The sequence below is a fragment of the Triplophysa rosa genome, linkage group LG16 (genome assembly GCF_024868665.1).
Source record: "Triplophysa rosa linkage group LG16, Trosa_1v2, whole genome shotgun sequence".
Taxonomy (NCBI): Eukaryota; Metazoa; Chordata; class Actinopteri; order Cypriniformes; family Nemacheilidae; genus Triplophysa; species Triplophysa rosa.
Window position 1 is genome coordinate 788,645 of NC_079905.1, and position 20,910 is coordinate 809,554.

Here is a 20,910-nt window from a genome sequence, read left to right on the forward strand (position 1 = left end):
CCATACAAACACGCCTGGATACAAGAGTTACTGAATTGAATCTCAGTTTCACAGCGGAGTTTGTGTGTGCGTGCGTCAGTGTGTGCGCGTGTCTGTTTGCTTAATTATACCATGTACATCCCATATTAGATCATTGTAACGTAAAATGACAATTGTACATCTAATCAATTTTAAGATGCATATGTGCATTTTTTTATAAAACAGTTGGTAAAAACACCCGAAAAGAAACTCAACCATCCAATGTGAGATTGTATGGGACATTTAACATGCAAACATCTTTATGTGAACTCGATAGAAGAGCATTGAAATTCCCCCGTGATTCCTCGACACACTTTGATGTTAGCAGTGGAGGTTACAGATGAGATTATCTCCAGAGACTGTGATTCTAAACACTCATCTCTCATCTACACATGGACTTTACAGCCTTCACTGATGCTCAACGAAGCACATCGTGTCATCTGTCTCCTCAGATCTAACCAGATAAAGACTGTGACTATATTTCTGGCTTTTTTCTAGAGATGATTTCAGTGAACAAGATCTTCATCTGACAATATAAAATATAGATGAGCACACTGTTGACAGTAGATGATTATTCTGCTCAGATGCAGCACACAATGTGACACAAACAGTGCATTATGAGGTCACGTGCACTAATGTTTAATGCTTGTATTGTGACATATACACGCAATGATTAAAAAAACTAGCTGCCAACATGTATATATGAAGAGTTTGGTTGCAAAATGAGATAACTCAGTTTTTTAAAATGTTCAAAAATCATGTTTTTATTGTCTTACTTAGCTGTACTTTTTTAGTTATTATGGCTTAAATCAAAACAAACAACTGCAGTTTGATTGATATTCATTGGAATGCACAATAAAAAAACTGGATAAAAATTTTGGAACCATACTCATCATATGTTGGTATCACATTTTTAATTAAGTTTATTTAAAAATCTACATGAGAATTTTGAAGCAGGAGTCACATTGATCAATAAAACCACACTGCTGCCCTCTAGCGTTTCAAACCCGTGCAACTGATATGAATCCAGTGATTTGAGTTGAATAGAAATAGGACCAAAGTAAATCAAGGACAACATCAGATCATCAAAAATATTTATGAGATAAAACAGATATAAAAACAGTTTTATGAAACACACGCCTCTGTCATTTTCTTCCAAAATTATAATCTCAACCCCAGATTCGATGTCAAAATAACATTTGGATATATTTGACTAAGTACAATGTTTCCACATAAAACAGTACATCAGTTTAAAAATGATTAAATATTATTTTATGTTAAATATAGATACAATAGAAAGATGATATACTGTTTGTACAAAACATCTTTACAAATCAAATATAAAGAGAGAAAGTAGCTCCTTCATTTGCTTCAACATCAGCACTAAGATTTCCTCTTGATGTTGAAAGTTATACTTTAATAACATACATAAACAACTTTTATCTTCTTAAAAGAATAACTGTCATTGAAAAATAAGACGAGAGAGTAAAGTGCATTTTCACATCTGTAAGATGACACAATGTTTAAAGAGACTGAAGTGATTAGGGGCCGAATGTATGAGCATCTCCGAGTACGAACTCACTCTTAAAAGTCTGAGAATGACGTCATTCTACTCTTATTTCTAGGCATAAGAATAAGAGTGATTCATAAAGGTTCATAAGTGTTAAGACTAGGTCTCAGCTCCTAAATGACTGAAGAGCTGAAGAGGTCTCCTAACCTAGTGCAGAGTAACACCATGGCAGTTCAGAGGCAGATATCACGGACGTTACATCAAAGAATGATGTGATGACAGGGAGTTATATACAATAATATCACAAATGAAACCCATTTCAAAACATTTGCAGCTTTGGTCTTTTCTTTGTGTACAGCTGTAAGTGCAATATAGAATGAGGTGATTCAGCAGCTTAATTATTTAAATTAACTGTTAAAACTCAATTAAAAGTGTGCGAAATGGACACATATTTGTCATATTTCTGCACATAAAGCAAAATACATTTTTGAAACTGCAATTTTTACCTTTTGCATCGTTTGCATACTGTTTTGCACTATTTGCCTGGCCAGGGGGGGCTGCTTTATAATTTTAAAGTTTTACTTAATATTGCATATAGGAATTTATAGTCTGTTTAATATTTGACCTGTGCTTCTCTCTCCTTTATCCTAAATGTGTGCTCTCACTGAGCGTGCGTCTGCATGTGTGCGTGTCTGTGTGTGTTAGTACGTGTGCCTATTGTGTGTGCGGAGTGTTTTGTATGTGGGTGTGTGTGTCTTCTGTTTTCACCTTTTTCTTGTTTTTACAGGTACAACTTTGATTGTTTTGCTTGAAGTCAATATGTCTCATGTACAGCTGCTTTGTAACAATGAAAATTGTTGAGTCGAGTTAACTTGTCGCCATCTCGGTTTGAAAAATGAAATTGCAGGTAGCTTTATGCATTTATGTGGGATGAAGTCAACCGATGGTAAATTTCCCACAAAATCATACAGCTTAATATATATATATGTGACCCTGGACAACAAAACCAGTCTTATGGGTCAATTTTTCGAAATTGAGATTTTTACATAATCTGAAAGCTGAATAAATAAACTTTCTATAGATATCTGAGTTGTTAGAATAGGACAATATCTGGCTGAGATACAACCGTTTAAAACTCAGGAATCTGAGAGCGCAAAAAAATCAAAATATTCAGAAAATTGCCTTTGAAGTTGTTAATCAGGAGCACTGTGGCAGACCATCCACTCACAAAAATAAAGTTTTTATATATTTAAGGTAGGAAATTTACAAAATATCTTCATGGAACATGATCTTTACTTAATATCCTAATGATTTTTGGCATAAAAGAAAAATCGATAATTTTGACCCACACGATGTATTTTTGTCTTTTACTAAAAATGTTCCCGTGCTACTTAAGACTGGTTTTGTGATCCAGGGTCACATATATATAAATCACTATTGTAATAACCTTACCGTTGTATCAGGGGAAGCCAGTTTTTTACATGTACTTGCCCAATAACTACATTTTGGTTTATACCCAAATAAGCTATGGATTGCAGCTGTGTATATATATATATACAGTATATATATATATATAATCAAACATTTGTAATGTCTTAATTCAGTCTTAATTCAGTCATGAATAAATGGTGTCATGCTGCTATGTCTTTATCCTTGCAGGCTGATTCAGAGGTCAAGGGCGGCCATTTTCTGTTGAACTCATTGTAGTCCTTCATTCACAACACTTAAGAATCAGTCTTAAACTTTACTGAAAGTTGCTTTAAGCTTCTTTATAAAAGTCTCCTACTCTTAAAAAAGTCCTACTTCTTACTAAGATTTGTTTGATGCTTAAGTCAAAGTTTAAGACTACTCTTAAGAGCATTTCTGAGAAGTGTTATACATACGGGCCCAGATCTTAAATATCTCCCAGTCTGATGTCTGACTGATCTGACTTTGGTTTTTAATTCACTATGAACAGATGAAAATCCTCCGACATGAGTCACTAAATACTGAACTAACACTGAAGAATATAAACGTGTCTTTCCCTTTAATATTAAGCTACTTCATCATTCAGTAACACACAATAAAGACTTTCATCTTCAGAAGTTCATATGAATATGAGTATTATTTGCATGTTGTGTTTCCTTCATCATTTCTCATCAGGTAGATGATGTTTGTTTGTAATGTACTGTATACTGCATCATATTCAACACATGTTCATCATGTTATTAACTGGCGATGTAGTGTTTGTCTTTCCAGTGTTAGATGAGATCCCGACGGTTATTACTCGACCTTCCATATGCCGATCTTGCCGTCGGTCTGAGCAGCTCCACTGAGCACGTATCGGTCTTCAGCCGAGCAAAGCGTCTGCACGCAGTCGGTGTGTGCGATCAGCTCCTTCTCCACGACGCATTGCTCCGTGTTCACCACGTAGATCTTGCCACGAGATTTCCCTGCGACGCTGCGTCCGCGACAGCCCACCCAGATCTGCCACGAGCAGAGAGAGAGAAAACCATCACGCATCTTCTCACATCAAAATACACACACACACACAGATGAGTGTGTCATCTCGCACCTGTTTTTTGACTTTGATCATGCAGACGACACCTGCGCAGTCTTTCAGCTGGATTCTGATGATGGGTCTGCTCACGTCTCTGCAGTGCCACATGCAGATCTCACCTGCGTCTGCGAAACCGGCCCACAGCTGCTCAGACTGCAATGCAGACGCATTCATCAGACCTCATAGCACACAACCGTCCACATCTAACGTCATAAACGTTTATTCACTTTTTTCACATTTTGTTTGTCAAGCATGCGCTACAAAAAGAACTCGTTTTTCAAATGGTTCATCTCGTTAAAGGGAAGATGTGCTTTTTCACTTCTAGATGATCAGATTGTGATCTTCGCCTGGCGGACGATCAAACGATTTTGCTCAAAGCTCCTGATCCGAAATATCTTTACAACTTCACAGTGACACATGACAACCGCCCACAACACCAGAGCATCACCACACTGTCTTTTTCCCTTGAAATCTTGAAAGTTTCCGTGTCGTGTAACGCAGTTTGACACGTGACAGCTCATCAGAGAGGAGAGACTCTCATTAAAGCGGGCACACATGCGTTCCATTATCACTCTATTGAAACCTCCTTTAAACTACATCTGTACCTCATTAAAGAGCAGAAAGCTGCTGAATCCCCCCGGAGAACTCGACAGGTGAACAGGAAGTGACACCTTACGATGCACAGCGCCGTTCCTGCGAACTTCTGTCAGACCATCACGTGCACCTTTCGGAGCAACAAACAGAAACAATTGCAATGCACGTATAGAGGAAACGTGAGGCTTGTGATTGTCAGACGTGAAGCGTTCGTGACTCACAGCACCACAACATGCCGTCGTGAATCTGAACGGAGCGCAGCCCATCACACGACACTCTGAACTGCCGCTTGACCTGAAGCGTGGACACGTCCCATACGATCACACTGCCGTCTGCGCTGCACGAGTACGCCACCGTCTGACTGAGACACGTTCAACACGTTCAACATTCCCGTGTCGTATCAAAATCCGACTCCCCGTGAGATTACGACCCCCCTGGTTTCCCCTACCAAGGTTAGGGTTAGGTCTGGGGGCGGGCTTTAGAGATAGGGGCCAATCACAATGCAGCATCCTACGTGAATGAACCAATCAGAAGGAGGGGAGTGAAATCTCACGGCGAGTCGAAGTTCTGAGCGTTTCAAATGATTGACAGCTGCGGGTCACCTGAATTTGTCAGCTCTCTCCTCCAGAGCGAATCCGGTGACGGCCACGCGATGCTCCGTCAGATGTTTATTGCAGGACGTGCTGCGAGGGTTTATGATGTAAATGAGTGAGTCCTGCGAGCCGATCCACAGCTGCTGTGAATTCACCGCCAGCATACAGTTCTGAAAACAAAAGTGTGCGTTCGTATGAGAGCCAGCAGGGGGCGACACAACAGCAACAACAGCTGATATACTGTAGGAGACATTACTGTGTAGTGCACATGAGTGATGACGGGTAATAAACACGCTAAATAGCACACGTCACCGCTCACCAGACGTGACGCTCCCACTTGAACGGAGCTGTGCTGCATGGACCAGCTGGCAGCATCAAACACCAGAACCTTCCCATCGCCCATCGCACACCAGAGCTTTGGGTTTCCACCTCCGTCCAGATCCGCCACACCCAGCTGACCTATAAAACCACACATCAGAGTCCTGGAAACACTTAAGACGGTCCTTTATGACGGAGGCAATGACTTCCTCTGATGCCTTTAGAGCCAGAGCCCGAGGTCTGGGATGTGTGTTGCTTATACATTCTGCATGTCTGAATTTGACCACAAACAAAAAATATCAGAGAGTTTATGCACAATTTGAAGGACCGTAAAACTGAATGACTTCAATTCAATTCTGCATAAATTAAGTCTTTATAAGAACATAAGAGATGGCATCCATCCGGCAGGTTGCTATAAACCCAGACAGGGTGATCAGTGATGTGAAGCGGAGGGTCTTGGGTTTATTTAGTCTGGATGTACATGATCCCGATTCTTACTGTACACGGCTACCTGTCTCATGAGTTAATAACTGGATATGGATTCTTTTATTAGCGCGTCTGTAACTAAACGCAGAGCTGCATTTTTAACTCAAATATTAAACGTAAGCAGCACCGGTCAAGATGACTGAAGTGTGTTATCAGTTAATGCAGACCTCCTGACTGACCAATCAGAATCCAGCATTTCAGAGAGCAGTGTCATGAATACAAATCATCTCCACGCATTTACGTCGTAAAGGTCTTCAAATACTTTGTATTTTCTTAATCTAATTTCCTTATGATATGGTCTCACTTCTGAACATGTGACTTCCCCTTTCATTCACAAGAGCCAATCAGAAGTCAGAGAGTTTGTACTGTCGTAAACTGATCTTTATCAGACCTTCAGCTACAATTAATCGAGAGTCTTTCTTCATCTCTCTGAATGTCTGGAACGTGTGTAATCCCAGGATTCATAAAATCTGTGTGTTTACTGCGCGTTTACATTACAGTGTAGAGTCTCGGAGACGCCTGGACAAACATACAGTAGTAAAAGATTAAACACAGAGAAATGTAAGACACTTGAATGAGTCACTTATGAGTAACCAGAAGAGAACAAACACTTTGCATTAAAAACAAAGGTGCTTGAAAGGTTTTTCACAGCGATGCCATAGAAGAACCGTTCAGTCAAAGGTTCTTTAAAGAACCAACTCTTTCTTCCTTTTTATCATCTGAAGAACCGTTTTATCGCCGCTTCAGATGTTAAAGCTTCTTTATGGAACCAAAAGGTTCTTCTATGGCATCGAAGACATACTTTTGAAGCACCTTTTTTTTAAGAATAAAAGAAAAAAATCAAAGTGACATGAACGCAACTGAATATGAATGTGTACAGATGTGTGAAAGCACAGTTTCATGAGTCATGAGATGACATTTAAAGGTGGGGTGGGTGATTTGGAAAGGTGCTAACTTTAGCCTGCTAGCACTGAAATTATAATCCAAAGCCACGCCTCCTCCAAACACATGAATGTAGTTCGTAAATCCACGTAACGAATGACAAACTAAATCCATTAGATTCTTCTGGAAGCATGTACACACCGAGAGCAACCATGGTGTCGTCTCTCAGACCCTTTGCCTGCCGGAGCGGTCTCCATCGTGTTAGAGCTGAACCCATTCAGTTAATTACAGTTTTTCCTCTTTCATGATCCAGACGTTTTTTCCTCACTGCTTTTTCAAGAACTGACTTTCCTTTTGTAGATTTACTTGTTGTCGGTTGTGCAGGAAAGTTTGTTGCTGATTGTCCGCCATTCTCCCTACACTGACACAGCGGACGTGAGCGCGCTGATGACGTATGACGTCCATGTGAACAGGGTGCGCAGTGGGATGCAAAATACGTTGGCTGAAAATGTACACATGACCAGTCACAGCGTTTGGCCAGAACGTTTTGATTGGGCGAACGGTTTTTGGTCCTACGCCTTTCACAGGCGATGTATAATTATACAAATATTATTTGACCACTATACTTCTTGATCGCTATCAGGATGTAAAGAGATTTCCAGCCAACATGACACAAAATGTTTCTGGACTGGATCACCCACCCGCCTTTAAAGAACGATGGAGAAGCGTTCGTGGAAATTCCAGCCGGACTCTTGAGATTTGCCTTGAGCAGTTTCTGCAGAGCAGATTTACAAACCTGTTCTCTTTTCAAGCTCTCACGCGTGCGTGCGTGTGTTCAGAAACTCACAAAGGATCATGTGATCGGTTTACTGGAATACCACGAGCTGTCTGTCAACATATCATCTACACACGAGTGACAATACCTAGAGAAACTGGTTAAACCCGGTGACGCGTTACAGCCACCAGACATTTCAAATGAAACCATAACCCAAATCTGTCTGTCTCTGCAACCGCAGCATGAACTTGAACAAGCACACAATGCGTTCGCCCTGCAACGCTTGGACAGATAAAAGGACTGCGGAAAGATGACATGTACACGCTTGAGATTATTGGACTGCACTGACCAGGAGTGTAGCACAGAACATCCACAGCTTGAGGTGATGTCACATCCAGTGACGGGTTGATCTTGTGCTTCAGGGTCTCAGACGTCGTCTTAGGAACCATCATGGGAACTGTGACGAACCCAAAACACTTTCAGAAGAGATGTACACTACGACACACCCTGCAGTCGAGACATTTTCACATTCCTGATGAAGAAACCCACCCTCTGATTTCATCTTGTCAAAGTATGAGAGCTTGGAAGCAGCGTAGATGGCTTTCTGAGTCTGTAGACTGCCCACCACAGCGTCCATCAGCAGAGCGTTAGTCAGAGTCTGATCCATAAACTGAGGATCCTGCAGCAGATAAATCACATGAGACATCCTTCATTCTCTTATCACGGATCCACAGCAGATTGAAATAAACCGGTGTTCTGTCAAGAGCCATCACTTCTCTATTCGCTTCTGGTTCACACGTTTGAATTCACAGAAATCCTAAAAAGTATTCAGTGTCTCAGGAACGTTCTTTCGGTCACATCCATAACACCTGTTTATTTCCCTCTTTTATAGAGTCAGTATTTTGTGATTTTTAAGGTCCTACTTTGGTTTATAAAGTGTCCAACCACAAGTTTACGAGTGACTCTCAAATGGTTCGTTCAGCGAGTCATCTTTCTAATCCCCTGCTTTCTGTCAGCCTACTCTGATCTGATTGGTCAGATGGTCTAGTCTGCTGTGATTGGTCTACCGCGTACAGCATCAAAGTGTCGCAAATAGAACGTATATGCAGGCATTACACTGAGTGACGCAAATCTGACCCGGAACTGAAATTAGAACGACAGACGACTCGTTCGCGTGATTCAGAGTCGACTCCTTTTTTCCCCCAAGCCAATAACTTTGTTATTCGTTCACTTTACAACGGACACATTCACACACAGCAACATTACACACCGCATGAGATGTCATTTAGAAAAACATTGTAATAGTAACTCTTTAAAACAGAAAACGGGTATTTTTCTGATGTCTGCACTCTACCACCAAGGGTTTGGTGAAATATAACCAGATGATTCAATATTTCAGTATTGATTGATATGATTTATATTTCACGCTTTGACTAACAACATGATATCCATGACGCTGGAATTGCCCAGACAAATGTAAACAACGAAATAACTGCACGGTGCTCCTTTCGCTCTGTTATGTCCAATTTGCTCAGTGACAATATATGAAGAGTTTGGTTCCAAAATGAGATGGCTCTGTTTACATTTTTTTTAATCATGTTATCATTTTTTATTGTGTTTTATTCTGTTAGCTGTATTTTTGGAGTTATTATGGCTTAAATCAACACAAACCAACTGCGGTTCGATTGAGATTGAGAACAGAGTGATCTCATTTTGGAACCAAACTCTTCAAATGTTGACTGCTCAATTTCTGGTCTTTCCGCATGCCGTGAGTGTTCTGGGCCAGAGATCAGTGATGGAAAGGTGACCTCTGACCCTCGGGCTGATTACGGTCTCATGAGCCATGTGAGAAACCGGATTGTGAGAAGGACCGCACCCTAACACACAATACATCACTGTCACAACTCACGACCCACATGAACCCTCTCATCTACAAACCATTCAGTTTGAGAAGCAAACCTTATGATCATCCGCCATCTTCCTCCCGGCCCACATCTCCTTAATCATCAGATGCCAGAGGTCACACTCAGACTTCAGGTTCGCCTCGAACGTTTCCTTCCTGAGGGACGTCTTGATCTTCAGGGATGGGATCCTCAGAAGAAGAAACGCAGCTGAAGAGATCTTCACGTCCTGTGTGGAACAGATGAATAAAGTCAAATGAAAGTGTGATGCGTGATGTCATAGAACTGTTGTTTGGTTCTCACCTCAATATCTCTGAACTTTGTGATCTCGACGTATCCGGGCCGTCCCTCCGTCAGCAGGAAAAGCCTGCGCTGGGTCATGGCGATTTTTCCCACGCCGTGGCTGGTCTTGACTGAAGACGAGAGCTTGTACACACATTCATTACTCTCCAGGTGTTCCAGGACCACGGCCGGTAACTCCACGTCTTGAGCTGCCGCTTCAGTCTCCTTCCAGAAGTTATAGAAGAAACAGAAGATCTCTGGATCCACCTGCTTCTGCTGACCTGCACAGAACACGTTTCCAACACATCCACATCACTCATCCTCAAAATCCTGCAACATTCTTTGAGTCTGCTCATTGTCTGCTTTTAAACCAATTCCCAAAAGAAAAACCTGAATAATAAGCGGAATGTCCGGTGCCGATCCTAGACGTGCAAACTTGAACAAATCATTCAAATGAGATCTAACTGTAAACTATAATAAATAAAAAATAACGAATGAGGTCTGAAAGGAAAAAAACATTCAACTGGGGGTTAATTTGATCCTTTTACAATTAAATAAAAACTTTTGATCGACCTAACACGTGGCTCCGGAACCATCTAGCTGTTAAAACAAAACTACCACGCAAACGCTGAGTTTTTACTACCAAATGAGTGATTTACAAACAAAAATAAAGCATGATAAATGCAGTTTTCTCCAAAAAGCTAAGCATCAATACTTCTCTAAATGTGATGGCACAAACTAAAACTGACATATTAGGGCCTGTCATGGGCAAACTAAATATACTGCACAAATACTGCATTTGTAGATCTGGGCCTGTATTCATGAAAAATCTTAGCGCAAAGAGTTGCTCCTAGTGACCAAACTCTAAGAAATGTGGGCGTTTCCCTTAGAATTACAGAAAAGATCCCAGTAAAGAAAAAAGTAATTCATAAAGCTTCTTAACCCTTAAAAGAGCTCTTAAGGTCATACATTTTAGGAGTAGCGAGGAAGACTTTTAAGAGTTTCTTTAGCAGCAGAGAAAATGGACGAAACACAAAAAGTGAGAAGAAATGTGTTGCAATGCATGACAATTTTTACTTTGAAGGTTTATCAGATTTTTGTTTTTTTGTGTGTGTTCAACTTTTGGTTATTTTGGTTTTCTTGTATAGTTGCTTTGATGCAATGCAAATTGTAAAAGCGCTATAAAATAACATTAACTCACTGGCATTCAATTCAATGTCATAAGACACAACACATTAGATGTTTGTGACCGATCCTATTAGAGACACACTAATATCTCCAAAACAGCGCAGAAATGCCACAGCGGCAGAAATAGAAGAAATCACTACATCAACATATTTAGCAACTGGAGAAATATATATATATATATATATACATTGGTCCTGAATCACTTTTAAGCGAAGACTCCTACATAGAAGTTTTTAAGCTAAATTAAGAGCTTTCTTGGAGGATTCTTAGAAGCTTTAAGAATACGGGCCCAGTACTGGAGAATTGTTTTGCAAGTAATGCATTGCATAATTTGGCAAAACTAAATAAGACTTCAAAATGGTACAAATGAAAAACACATGCCTTCTTGTTCTTTTGCTTCGTGTTGTTGCCATTTTTTTCTCTCCGCCTGAACGGATAGCTCTGTTTTAAAGCCATGGTCATATGTAAAGACGCATTTCAGCAAATCATGCGCATGTCATAACCTGCTGCCCACTGCATGACATCCAAGTACTTAACAGTAATTCAATAAATGAAGTATTGAAAAGGAAATTTCCAAATGATTCCTGTAAAGTTGAATCCGCTAGTTATAAAAAGAGCATCTTGTTTACATTTGAGTGTTTTTGATTGGGTACTCAAGGGGACCCCTGGTGGTGGTGGGGCCCTACGCAACCTGTGTAGTCTGCGTATAGGAAGGATCAGCTCTGGGAATGTCATTTCATTTTGACTACCATCAACTACTTTTATGGAGATGATTGACAGCTTTCATTTGATTGAAAAACAGTGTGAACTTTCTTGTGCTTTCGCGAAGAAAGTCTGGTGTTAAGGATGAGATCCGTCATAAAGATGAGATCGTTTCTGAATGAAATATCCCTTTTATATCTAATAGATATAAAGGCTTATGACAAATATGCTTTCCTTATCCATCGTATAAATGAAGACGAACAACACAGTGATGATATGACATAACCCCTCTCTTGTGTTCTTCAGATATTGAAGTGATCTGAATGTGTTCTAGTAATCTCATCAGGAACTGTTCAGAGTCATAAGTTGAGAACATGAAGAAACGGAGATGATTAACCAGTGTAACGCACTGAAGTGTGCACACGGGGCTCAAGTTCACAGACGTGACGTCACAAACACTCATGCACATGCACACATGCTCTGAATGTATTAATGACACAGAGCACATGCACGCTACTCTCTTACCCTCCACCTCAAGGTAAAATACAGACTGCGATGTGGCTTCCAGACCTGACAAATCAAAGCCAGTTTTAACCAAACTCATCCTGCATGAAGACGACATACCTGTGAGCTCAGTCACTATCAGCATCACTCGGAAATCATGTGAGCAGGTGTGTTTAATACAAGAGACTAGAGATTTGTAATATTGGCCATCATATCAGTTATCTGACATTACTATAAACATATCGACGTCATAGTTTCTCTGCATTAATGATTAAAAGAGAGCCAACCAATTGTAGAAACAAAGCTAAATCAGATTTCTTTCTTTCAGCAGTAAAATGGATTTCTAGCACAAAACCTTGTCTGCTATTCTGATTGGTCCGTTGTGCCGTGTACCCACCCACAGTGAGAGCATCGAACAGTCGACGGATGGTGCCCAGATCCTTCACGATGCCCGACTCCTGCACGCGCCGCACAAAATCATCCAGATGCAGGTGTTTCTTTGGCAGTTCAAACCTCTTGACCGTACCGCCGTCCAGCGTGCGCGCTCGCTCCCGCTCATTGTCCCTCTTCACCCGGCTGATCAGACGCTTTAACTCGGTGCGCCTCTCGGCCGTCTGTCTCTCCTCGGCCGGCAGAGAATCCACCAGCGTGTTCACCAGCTGAGAGGGAAAGATATCCACGTCTGTCTTGTACAAGCTCTGGAAGTCTCCGAGAGCGTCCACGCGTCTCCCGGCGACAGAATTCACCAGCCCGCGCAGGTAATGATAACGGGCCAGGAGGGCGGAGTCGTCTGGGGTCGCCATGGCGATGGCTTTAGTCAGCTGACTGATGAGATCAGAGTAATAGTTCTGAACGTACTGAAAGGCCAGTGGAGGAGGGAATTCTGGGAGTTTAAAGGTCTTGATTGATCTTGAGGGATTCCAGGTGCCTGTAAACGTGACGATGTGAGACATCAGTTACAAAGAAAAACAAGTTTCACGATAGTTTTTCATCAGCTTTGTTTGCACTTCAGAAATGTTCAGGCTGACGCCACATGAACGGGGAAAAATTGATCAATTAACCAATGATATTATAAACTAACATCCATAAATCAAATTTCAATGACATCAAACGCTGTACTGAATCACAAGGCATTGTAAGAACATGGAAATATAGTGCACTGACATGTCAAACGCGTTGTGTTATAAATATGATGTTTTAAAGAATATCTTCCAGTTTTCTCACCGCACTGTGAGAACATGGTCTTCATTGACATGTGTCGGACCGGTGCGTTTAGTACTCGGTCATCGGCCAGGTTAGGCATGCTCATCCCCAGCCTCTTGTGCAGACCGTTCTCAGGTCTGGAGAACTTACGGATCTCCTCCACAGTGGGTCTGCGTGGAGACTCCGTCATGGCCCTTATCCTGAACACAACAGACATTACATTTACATTGATGCAATTGGCAGACGCTTTTATCCAAAGCGAGTTACATTGCATTATACTTTTGTTTCTGAGTTGTGCAATCCCTGGGATCCAACCCATGACCGTGGCGTTGCTAGCGCCACTGAGCTACAGGGAAGCAGTTACGCAGACATCACACCATCAACAGATCAGAATGATCTGATATCTGCATGAGCGATGTGATGTGAATCACTGAGGATTATACCCAGAAATGTTTTTGACAACATCACAGCTTTTCCTTTTCTGCAGGTGCTTAAACAAAATGATCATCTGCAGACATTTACAGTAAACACACGTCTGGTTTACTATCTCCGTGGGGACAGTCCATATTTTTATACTGTACAAACTGTATATTCTATCTCCTAACCCTAAAGATCATAGAACACTTTTTGCATTTTTAGATTTAATAAAAATATTGTTCTGTACAATTTATAAGCTTTTGTGCCCATGAGGACCTCAATTTTGGTCCCCACAGTGACACGAGTCCCCATGTGTTGGTGTGTATTCAGGTTTAGGTCCCCACCGGGATATACAAACATGAACACACACACACACTCCTCATTAACGCGCGCGCGCACAAACACACACACCTCATTTACACACACACACACACACACACTCCTCATTAACGCGCGCGCGCACAAACACACACACACGCACACACACACACACACACACACACACTCCTCATAACGTGCGCGCGCACAAAACACACACACCTCATTTACAACACACACACACACACACACTCCTCATTAACCGCGCGCGCACAAACACACACACACGCACACACCAACACACACACACACACACCACACCACTCCTCATTAACGCGCACCCGCACAACACACAACACCTCATTACACACACACACACACACGCACACGCACACCACACACACCTCATTAACACACACCAACACACACACACACACCACACACTCTCATAACCCGCCGCGCACAAACACCACACACACGCAACACACACACACACACACTCCTCATTAACGTGCGCGCGCACAACACACACACCTCATTTACAACACACACACACACACACACATCCTCAATTAACGCGCGCCGCGACAAAACACAACACACCTCATTACACACACACACCACACGACACACACCTCATTACACACACACACACACACACACCCTCATTAACGCTGCGCGCACAAACACACACACCTCATTACACACACACACACACACACACACACACACACACACACACACACTCCTCATTAACGTGCGCACGCACACACACACACACCTCATTTACACACACACACACGCACACACACACGCACGCACGCACGCACGCACACACACTCCTCATTAACGTGCGCACGCACACACACACACACCTCATTTACACACACACACACGCACACACACACGCACGCACGCACGCACACACACACACTCCTCATTAACGTGCGCGCGCACAAACACACACACCTCATTTACACACACACACACTCCTCATTAACGCACGCACGCACGCACACACACACACACCTCATTTACACACGCTCACACACTACTCATTAACATGCGCGCACAAACACACACACACACACACACACACGCACACACACCTCATTTACACACGCTCACACACTACTCATTAACATGCGCGCACAAACACACACACACACACAGACACACACTCAATCCTCATTTACACGCACGTGCGCACACACACAAGTGACAGCATGTCATTCAAGTAACACATACCAAACATAACTTTAGTAAAAACTTTAGTGTTCCCTACAGGAAGAGACAAAAGAAAAAGGAAGATTGGAAACTGGATGAGCCAAGAGGAAGGAGGCGAGATGGAGAGATTACAGCTAATGTACCTGCGAGTCTCTGAGCGGTTGCTCATCTCCATACGAGTGAAGGCGTCGTCCCTTTTGTTCAAACGATCTCTCAGAAATGAGTGAAATATATGAGTGTCTAAAACCTGCACACACACACGCACACACACACGCACACACACACAGATGTTGAGTTTATAACTGATCTGTCTCATGTAATATTGTGTTAGACTCCAAACATGTGGTTTAGCGTTTGCTGTAAACCTCAAGCGCACAGACGTTTTTCTAATCTTCAAACTTTTGTTTGATCAAACTGTTACTGTAATGACCGTGACTTCATTTTGATTCCTGTGATGTCTTCAGGTAATCAACTTCTGACCTTCTTGTAGATATTGTGATCTTCTGGCTCTCTGGACCTGAGGAACTCTTCACTGTTGAAAACACGATGCTCATAGTTCAGGAACTCACGCACATCACTGCAGACAGACCAAAAATACAAGCGTTTCTCTTTTTAAAATACTTTGCAAATCATATTTCATTGCTTCCACACATGACGTGTTCATGTGACAGGTGTGACAGGATTCTTCTCTTCAGACTTGAAGTGAAAGCGTGTGCGTTGTGTTGACCTGAAGATGTTGACGATCAGCTCCATGGTGACGTTCATGATGATGGTGTTGAGCGTGTGTTGCCAGTGTCTCCTGTGAGCGCGCACATCGTTGATGTCTGTGTGTGTGCTGCTGTTACACAACTCCAGATCATAGTGCAGCTGCAAATCCTCACACCTGAAAACACATCCGCATCACAGAAACGACATTTCAATGTGGAATTCACCGATGTAGTATATATGCAAGAGGTGAAGGTTTGGTGTGCTACAGTAACACACGACTGTGGTTTCTCTTACCGGAATAGAAAACAATCTTTTGCCGCCTGCGGCACGTCTAAAACCTCTGGAGTGCTTGAACTGGAAGAGATCACGGTTCCTCGATCGATGTCTATAAGAACCAGATCCTCAATTTCCTGACAAAACAAACAGAAAACATCAAGAAACAAGACAATCAACCAAACACAGACCGATTCATCGGGAATCCTGTGGTCCATACCTCGGTGACATCATCGAAATGAAAGGTGTGGCAGCCCATCAGGTAGGCGGTGGGGGCCATGATGAAGTCCAGCATCTGACGGGACAGCACGGGCACAAACGGATGCTGCCAGCGCAGAGGATGAATGAAGATCATGAAACACTCAGCCATCAGTGTGAGTTTGGACCAATCGGTGGAGAGAAACACCAGCCTGCGCTCCATCAGAAGACCGCTGATGATCTGACATCGACACAGAGACTGAGTTTAACTGAAACATCCTGAAACACAACTCAACACATGAGGATCTTTCAGTGTGCCAGCGTCTCACCTGCAGGATCTGTTTGGGTTGGAAACACAAGAACGGCAGATGAAGATCAAGATCCACCACGGGCCGATCCGCATCCAGTCTCGAAGGAAGCTCAATGCCAAGAGGTCTGAGGTTAAACACCTGGAGGAAAGCACAGAAATATCCCAAAACCTTTCTCGACACGTTCATGAGTTTGCCAGAAAATGATGTCAGAATACGATCGAAGATCTGAAGAGTTTGGTTCCAAAATCAGATCAATTTTTCCTGCAGTAGGTTTGTTTGGATTTAAGCCATAATAACTCCAAAAATACTCCTAACTAACACAATCATAATACATGGTTTTTGAAACAATTTAAAAACGAAGTTCTCTCTTTTTGGAACCAAAGAATGTTGGAAACCGAACAGCACTGGACCCCGTTCACTTCTATTGCATGGACACAAAACCAATGCAAGTGAATGGAGGCCGGTAACAACATTCTTCAAAATATCTTCTTTCGTGTTCTGCAGAAGAAAGAAAGTCATAAACAATGACAAGAGGGCGAGTAAATGATGACAGAATTGACATTTTTTGGGTGAGCCGTTTTATCCAAAGCATCTGTGAATCCTGGAGACGGAAAGTCTGGTGAACTCTGACACGAGGAGATCAATAAAGGATCGATACATCACGTCATGACCTCTTATTCCATTTTGGAAACACGGACGATAGTGATATCAATCCCATTTTGCACAATACAGCTTTAAAACAGCTTTAGAATGCAAGATGTGTGGATGGATAATACACCCTCACACGCAGAGCTCCCCGTAAATGTTTTGTCCGGTTTTTAAAGTGTATCGTCACTGCGGCCACAGTGTAAGTGAAGGATTCTCACCACGTGCAGCTGTCCTGGAGGAGGGATGGGCACCAGGGCCAACTTAGCCGAGAACTCCTTCACCGTCTCTTCAAACTCAGACATGCGGACGGTCTTCAGCTGAAGCAAGAAACTATCAGGAGATAAAACGCTCGATCAATCAAATCTGCTCGGATCCAAAACCCTGCGAGCTCTCTACGAGTCACTTCAGTTCGGTTCTTACCAGGACAGACAGTCTCGGAGTGCATTATAATAGGGGTATTTGGAAATGACACATATGCTGTACGTCGTGTACAAGCGCGGGAGTTTGGAGGACCGGTTGCCGTCCTGATAAAACTACAACAAACACACCAGACATCAATGAGAGGATCCGTTAAATGCATTTCCTTCTTGTTTTAAAAGCACACACGCTGTTCATCTATGAAAGATTTTCCTTCCAGAACATCAGAAGTGTTTTAATTCCGTCTGCGCCCGCTCAAGACATACAAACGTAAGCCAGATTTCTCACCTGAACCGGTTTACAGTACTGAGCCACCACACCATGCGTCTGATTCCCAAACACATCCGTGAACACCAGGAAATGATACGAGTCTTCTCTGCTCTCATTGGTTATCCTCAAACCATCTGGCCAATGACAAAGCGCACGTTTGTTACGGGGAACTCTCGAGACAGAGCGCTGCGGCGTTACACACGGCTGTTACCTGGGAAACAGAGCTGCTGCAGGGCCATGAGGTCGATGTTTTGAGGTACGCTGAGGTCCTCTGAGGTGGCGACTGCTGATTGGCTGGCAGAGTCGATGTTGGCGGAGACGGGTCTCTCTCTCTTCTTCTTGAACGAGCGTCGTCTCTGGGCTCTGCTGAAGGCCGGAGCGTGAGAACTGTCCAGACCGTCACATGAACTCTCTCTCTTAACAAACGGAGGAGCGTGAACCTGTAACACCTCCACCTCCACCGGGGGGAGCTCTCCGTCTTTGCCCTGAAGCTGAAACACCAGAGGTTTGTGTTAATGACGCGATACATGGCTTTGAGCAATATAACGATCAGATCTCATACCTGACATAACTCTGTCAAATGGTCGTCTGATACTCCGACGACAACACACGCCTCCAACAGACCAGACGGGACGGTGTCCGCCATCACGAGACGCTCTGCTGAAACTCCCTGAGAATTTAATCTTCAGCTTTCGCGTCCATTGCTCTGGTGTGACGCTCTTGTCGGCCTGTTCAAGTGATTACGAAGACATCTTTACAAGTGCTGTGTGAGAAGAGCAACTACTGCATATATTAAACTTGCGTTACGAACATTTCCAAAGGTCTCAGAAATCATCAGAAACAACATCCTGAGCATGAGAAATGCTGCATGTGATTAAAACAGATGCTCGGCGTCTGATCTCATGCCTTTCTCTTTGTAAACAAAACTGAAAGATCAACCCAGTTTCTGGTAAGTCGTCAGGTTTTATAGAGTCTTGTTAGTTAGGCCGCTGTTTTTAAAGGCGGCTGCTGTGTTTCCAGGGTAATGGTTTTGGTGTGGTGGATTGCGGGCATCTGGTTTTGATGCGAAACTGGACTGAAGTCAAGCTGAGAGCGAGCGAGTGAAATCTCTCAACATCTACATTCATACACAACACATCAGTCAGACCGCGTCGTGAGTTATTACACACACAGATGTCATTCATACGGCTGAAGTGACGTCAGAGCTGTGGGGAAAAGTCAAGAAAACACAAAACTCCTCCTGTCTGGACTTCAGCTGGACAGTAAAACTACAGAAAGGACTTTCACAGTGTCACGTTCTACTGGACTGCTCAAACATGTCTTTTATTCTTGTATGAGTAAGAGATTATATCGCAATATTATTTATACTTTCATAAGTTCATTAGTCACACCACCACAAATTTGAATATTATCATGTGGTCACCATTTAAAGCACATTAAATATAAGATTACACTTAACACTAAATGCAAAAGGTTCATTGAACTGCGCACAAATACTGACAATTCTTCTCTGTGCGACTTTTTACTGTGAGGTTGAGTTCATTCTCTGACATAAACGATGTTAAAGGGACACTTCACCCCAAAATGAACATTCTGTCATCATTACTCACCCTCAGGTTGTTTCAAATCTGTATAAATTTCGTTGTCCCGATGAACACCGAGGAAGATATTTGGAAGAATGTGAGCAATTTTCAGTTCTGGGGCATCATCAACTACAATAGTAGGAAAAAATATTGCATTTTTGTTGTTCTGCTGAACACAAAATGAGAAGAGATTGGGAAAACAAACAGTTCTGGGGCACCTAACTACCATTTCATTTTTCCCACTATAGTAGTCAATGATGTCCCGGCCGGAACTGAAGGTTACTAACATTCTTCCATTTATCTTTCTCTTTGTTCATCAGAACAAAGTAATTTATACACGTATAACAATACACGAGGGTGAGTAAATGATGAAGAATTTTGGGGTGAAGTATCCCTAAGGCAACAGTCCACACGTTCTACAATCAATTAGGACAAAATGTCCAGCAACATGTCGATTTACTCTATTAAACCTCATTTAACAGTCTACAAATATTGTAATGAGTTAGTTGACATGTAGTTAGTTCAATGTCTAAAGTGAATAAAGTGTCAAACAATTTCATTACCGAAACTCGCATGACATAAGATCTACAGTACACGACTCCTTACAGTATTAAACGCGCGCGCGCACACTGTAAAGAGAAATGACGAATGTTTGACTGTATGATAATCAGAGTGTTGCTGCTCACGCGCGAGTAGAAGTTACTGTGTGAAACAATGAAGCACAAAATAACGTTCATGAAAAATCAAAGAGCAACAAACCTTTTCAATCCGCTGTGAGGCGATACAAAGTGTCGTGAAAGTAGAAAAATAATCAAATCCTGTTAGTATAACATACGTGTTGAAGAATATGAAGGCGGGAAGATAAAATCACACACAGATGCGATCAGAAGTTGAACCGCGTGAAACACGCACACACACAACTCTCTCTCTCTTTCATACGAAAGGCAAACTCATGAATATTAATTAGATAACGCTGACTTCATGAAGTTGAACACCGCACTTACCGCTTGGAAACCTCCACTGAGCATCCAGTCACGTGACCTCA

At 42.4% G+C, this 20,910-nt stretch overlaps 1 protein-coding gene across 5 annotated transcripts; it reads right to left on the minus strand.

Moving 5' to 3' along the window:
- Positions 1–891: 891 nt before the first annotated feature.
- dennd3a (DENN/MADD domain containing 3a) lies at positions 892–20,809 on the minus strand. Of its 5 annotated transcripts, none has more exons than XM_057354864.1 (25): positions 20,625–20,805; positions 18,845–19,010; positions 18,494–18,773; positions 18,301–18,416; positions 18,016–18,128; positions 17,814–17,925; positions 16,966–17,085; positions 16,659–16,877; positions 16,460–16,575; positions 16,185–16,340; positions 15,938–16,034; positions 15,601–15,704; positions 13,517–13,695; positions 12,690–13,220; positions 12,314–12,358; positions 9,920–10,179; positions 9,675–9,845; positions 8,265–8,394; positions 8,065–8,172; positions 5,574–5,713; positions 5,264–5,424; positions 4,883–5,022; positions 4,673–4,791; positions 4,083–4,220; positions 892–3,994 (listed from the first exon to the last, which is right to left on the minus strand). In XM_057354864.1, the coding sequence occupies exons 2-25, from the start codon at positions 18,926–18,928 to the stop codon at positions 3,791–3,793; spliced, it is 3,843 nt and encodes a 1,280-aa protein (XP_057210847.1). In that variant the 5' UTR covers positions 18,929–19,010; positions 20,625–20,805; the 3' UTR covers positions 892–3,790. The 5 variants fall into 5 exon arrangements, 3 of the variants coding, with proteins under 3 accessions (XP_057210847.1, XP_057210848.1, XP_057210849.1); XM_057354865.1 differs by lacking the exon at positions 20,625–20,805 and adding an exon at positions 19,893–20,290; XM_057354866.1 differs by lacking the exon at positions 12,314–12,358 and having other exon boundaries at positions 894–3,994; positions 20,625–20,804.
- Between the last annotated feature and the right edge of the window lie 101 nt (positions 20,810–20,910).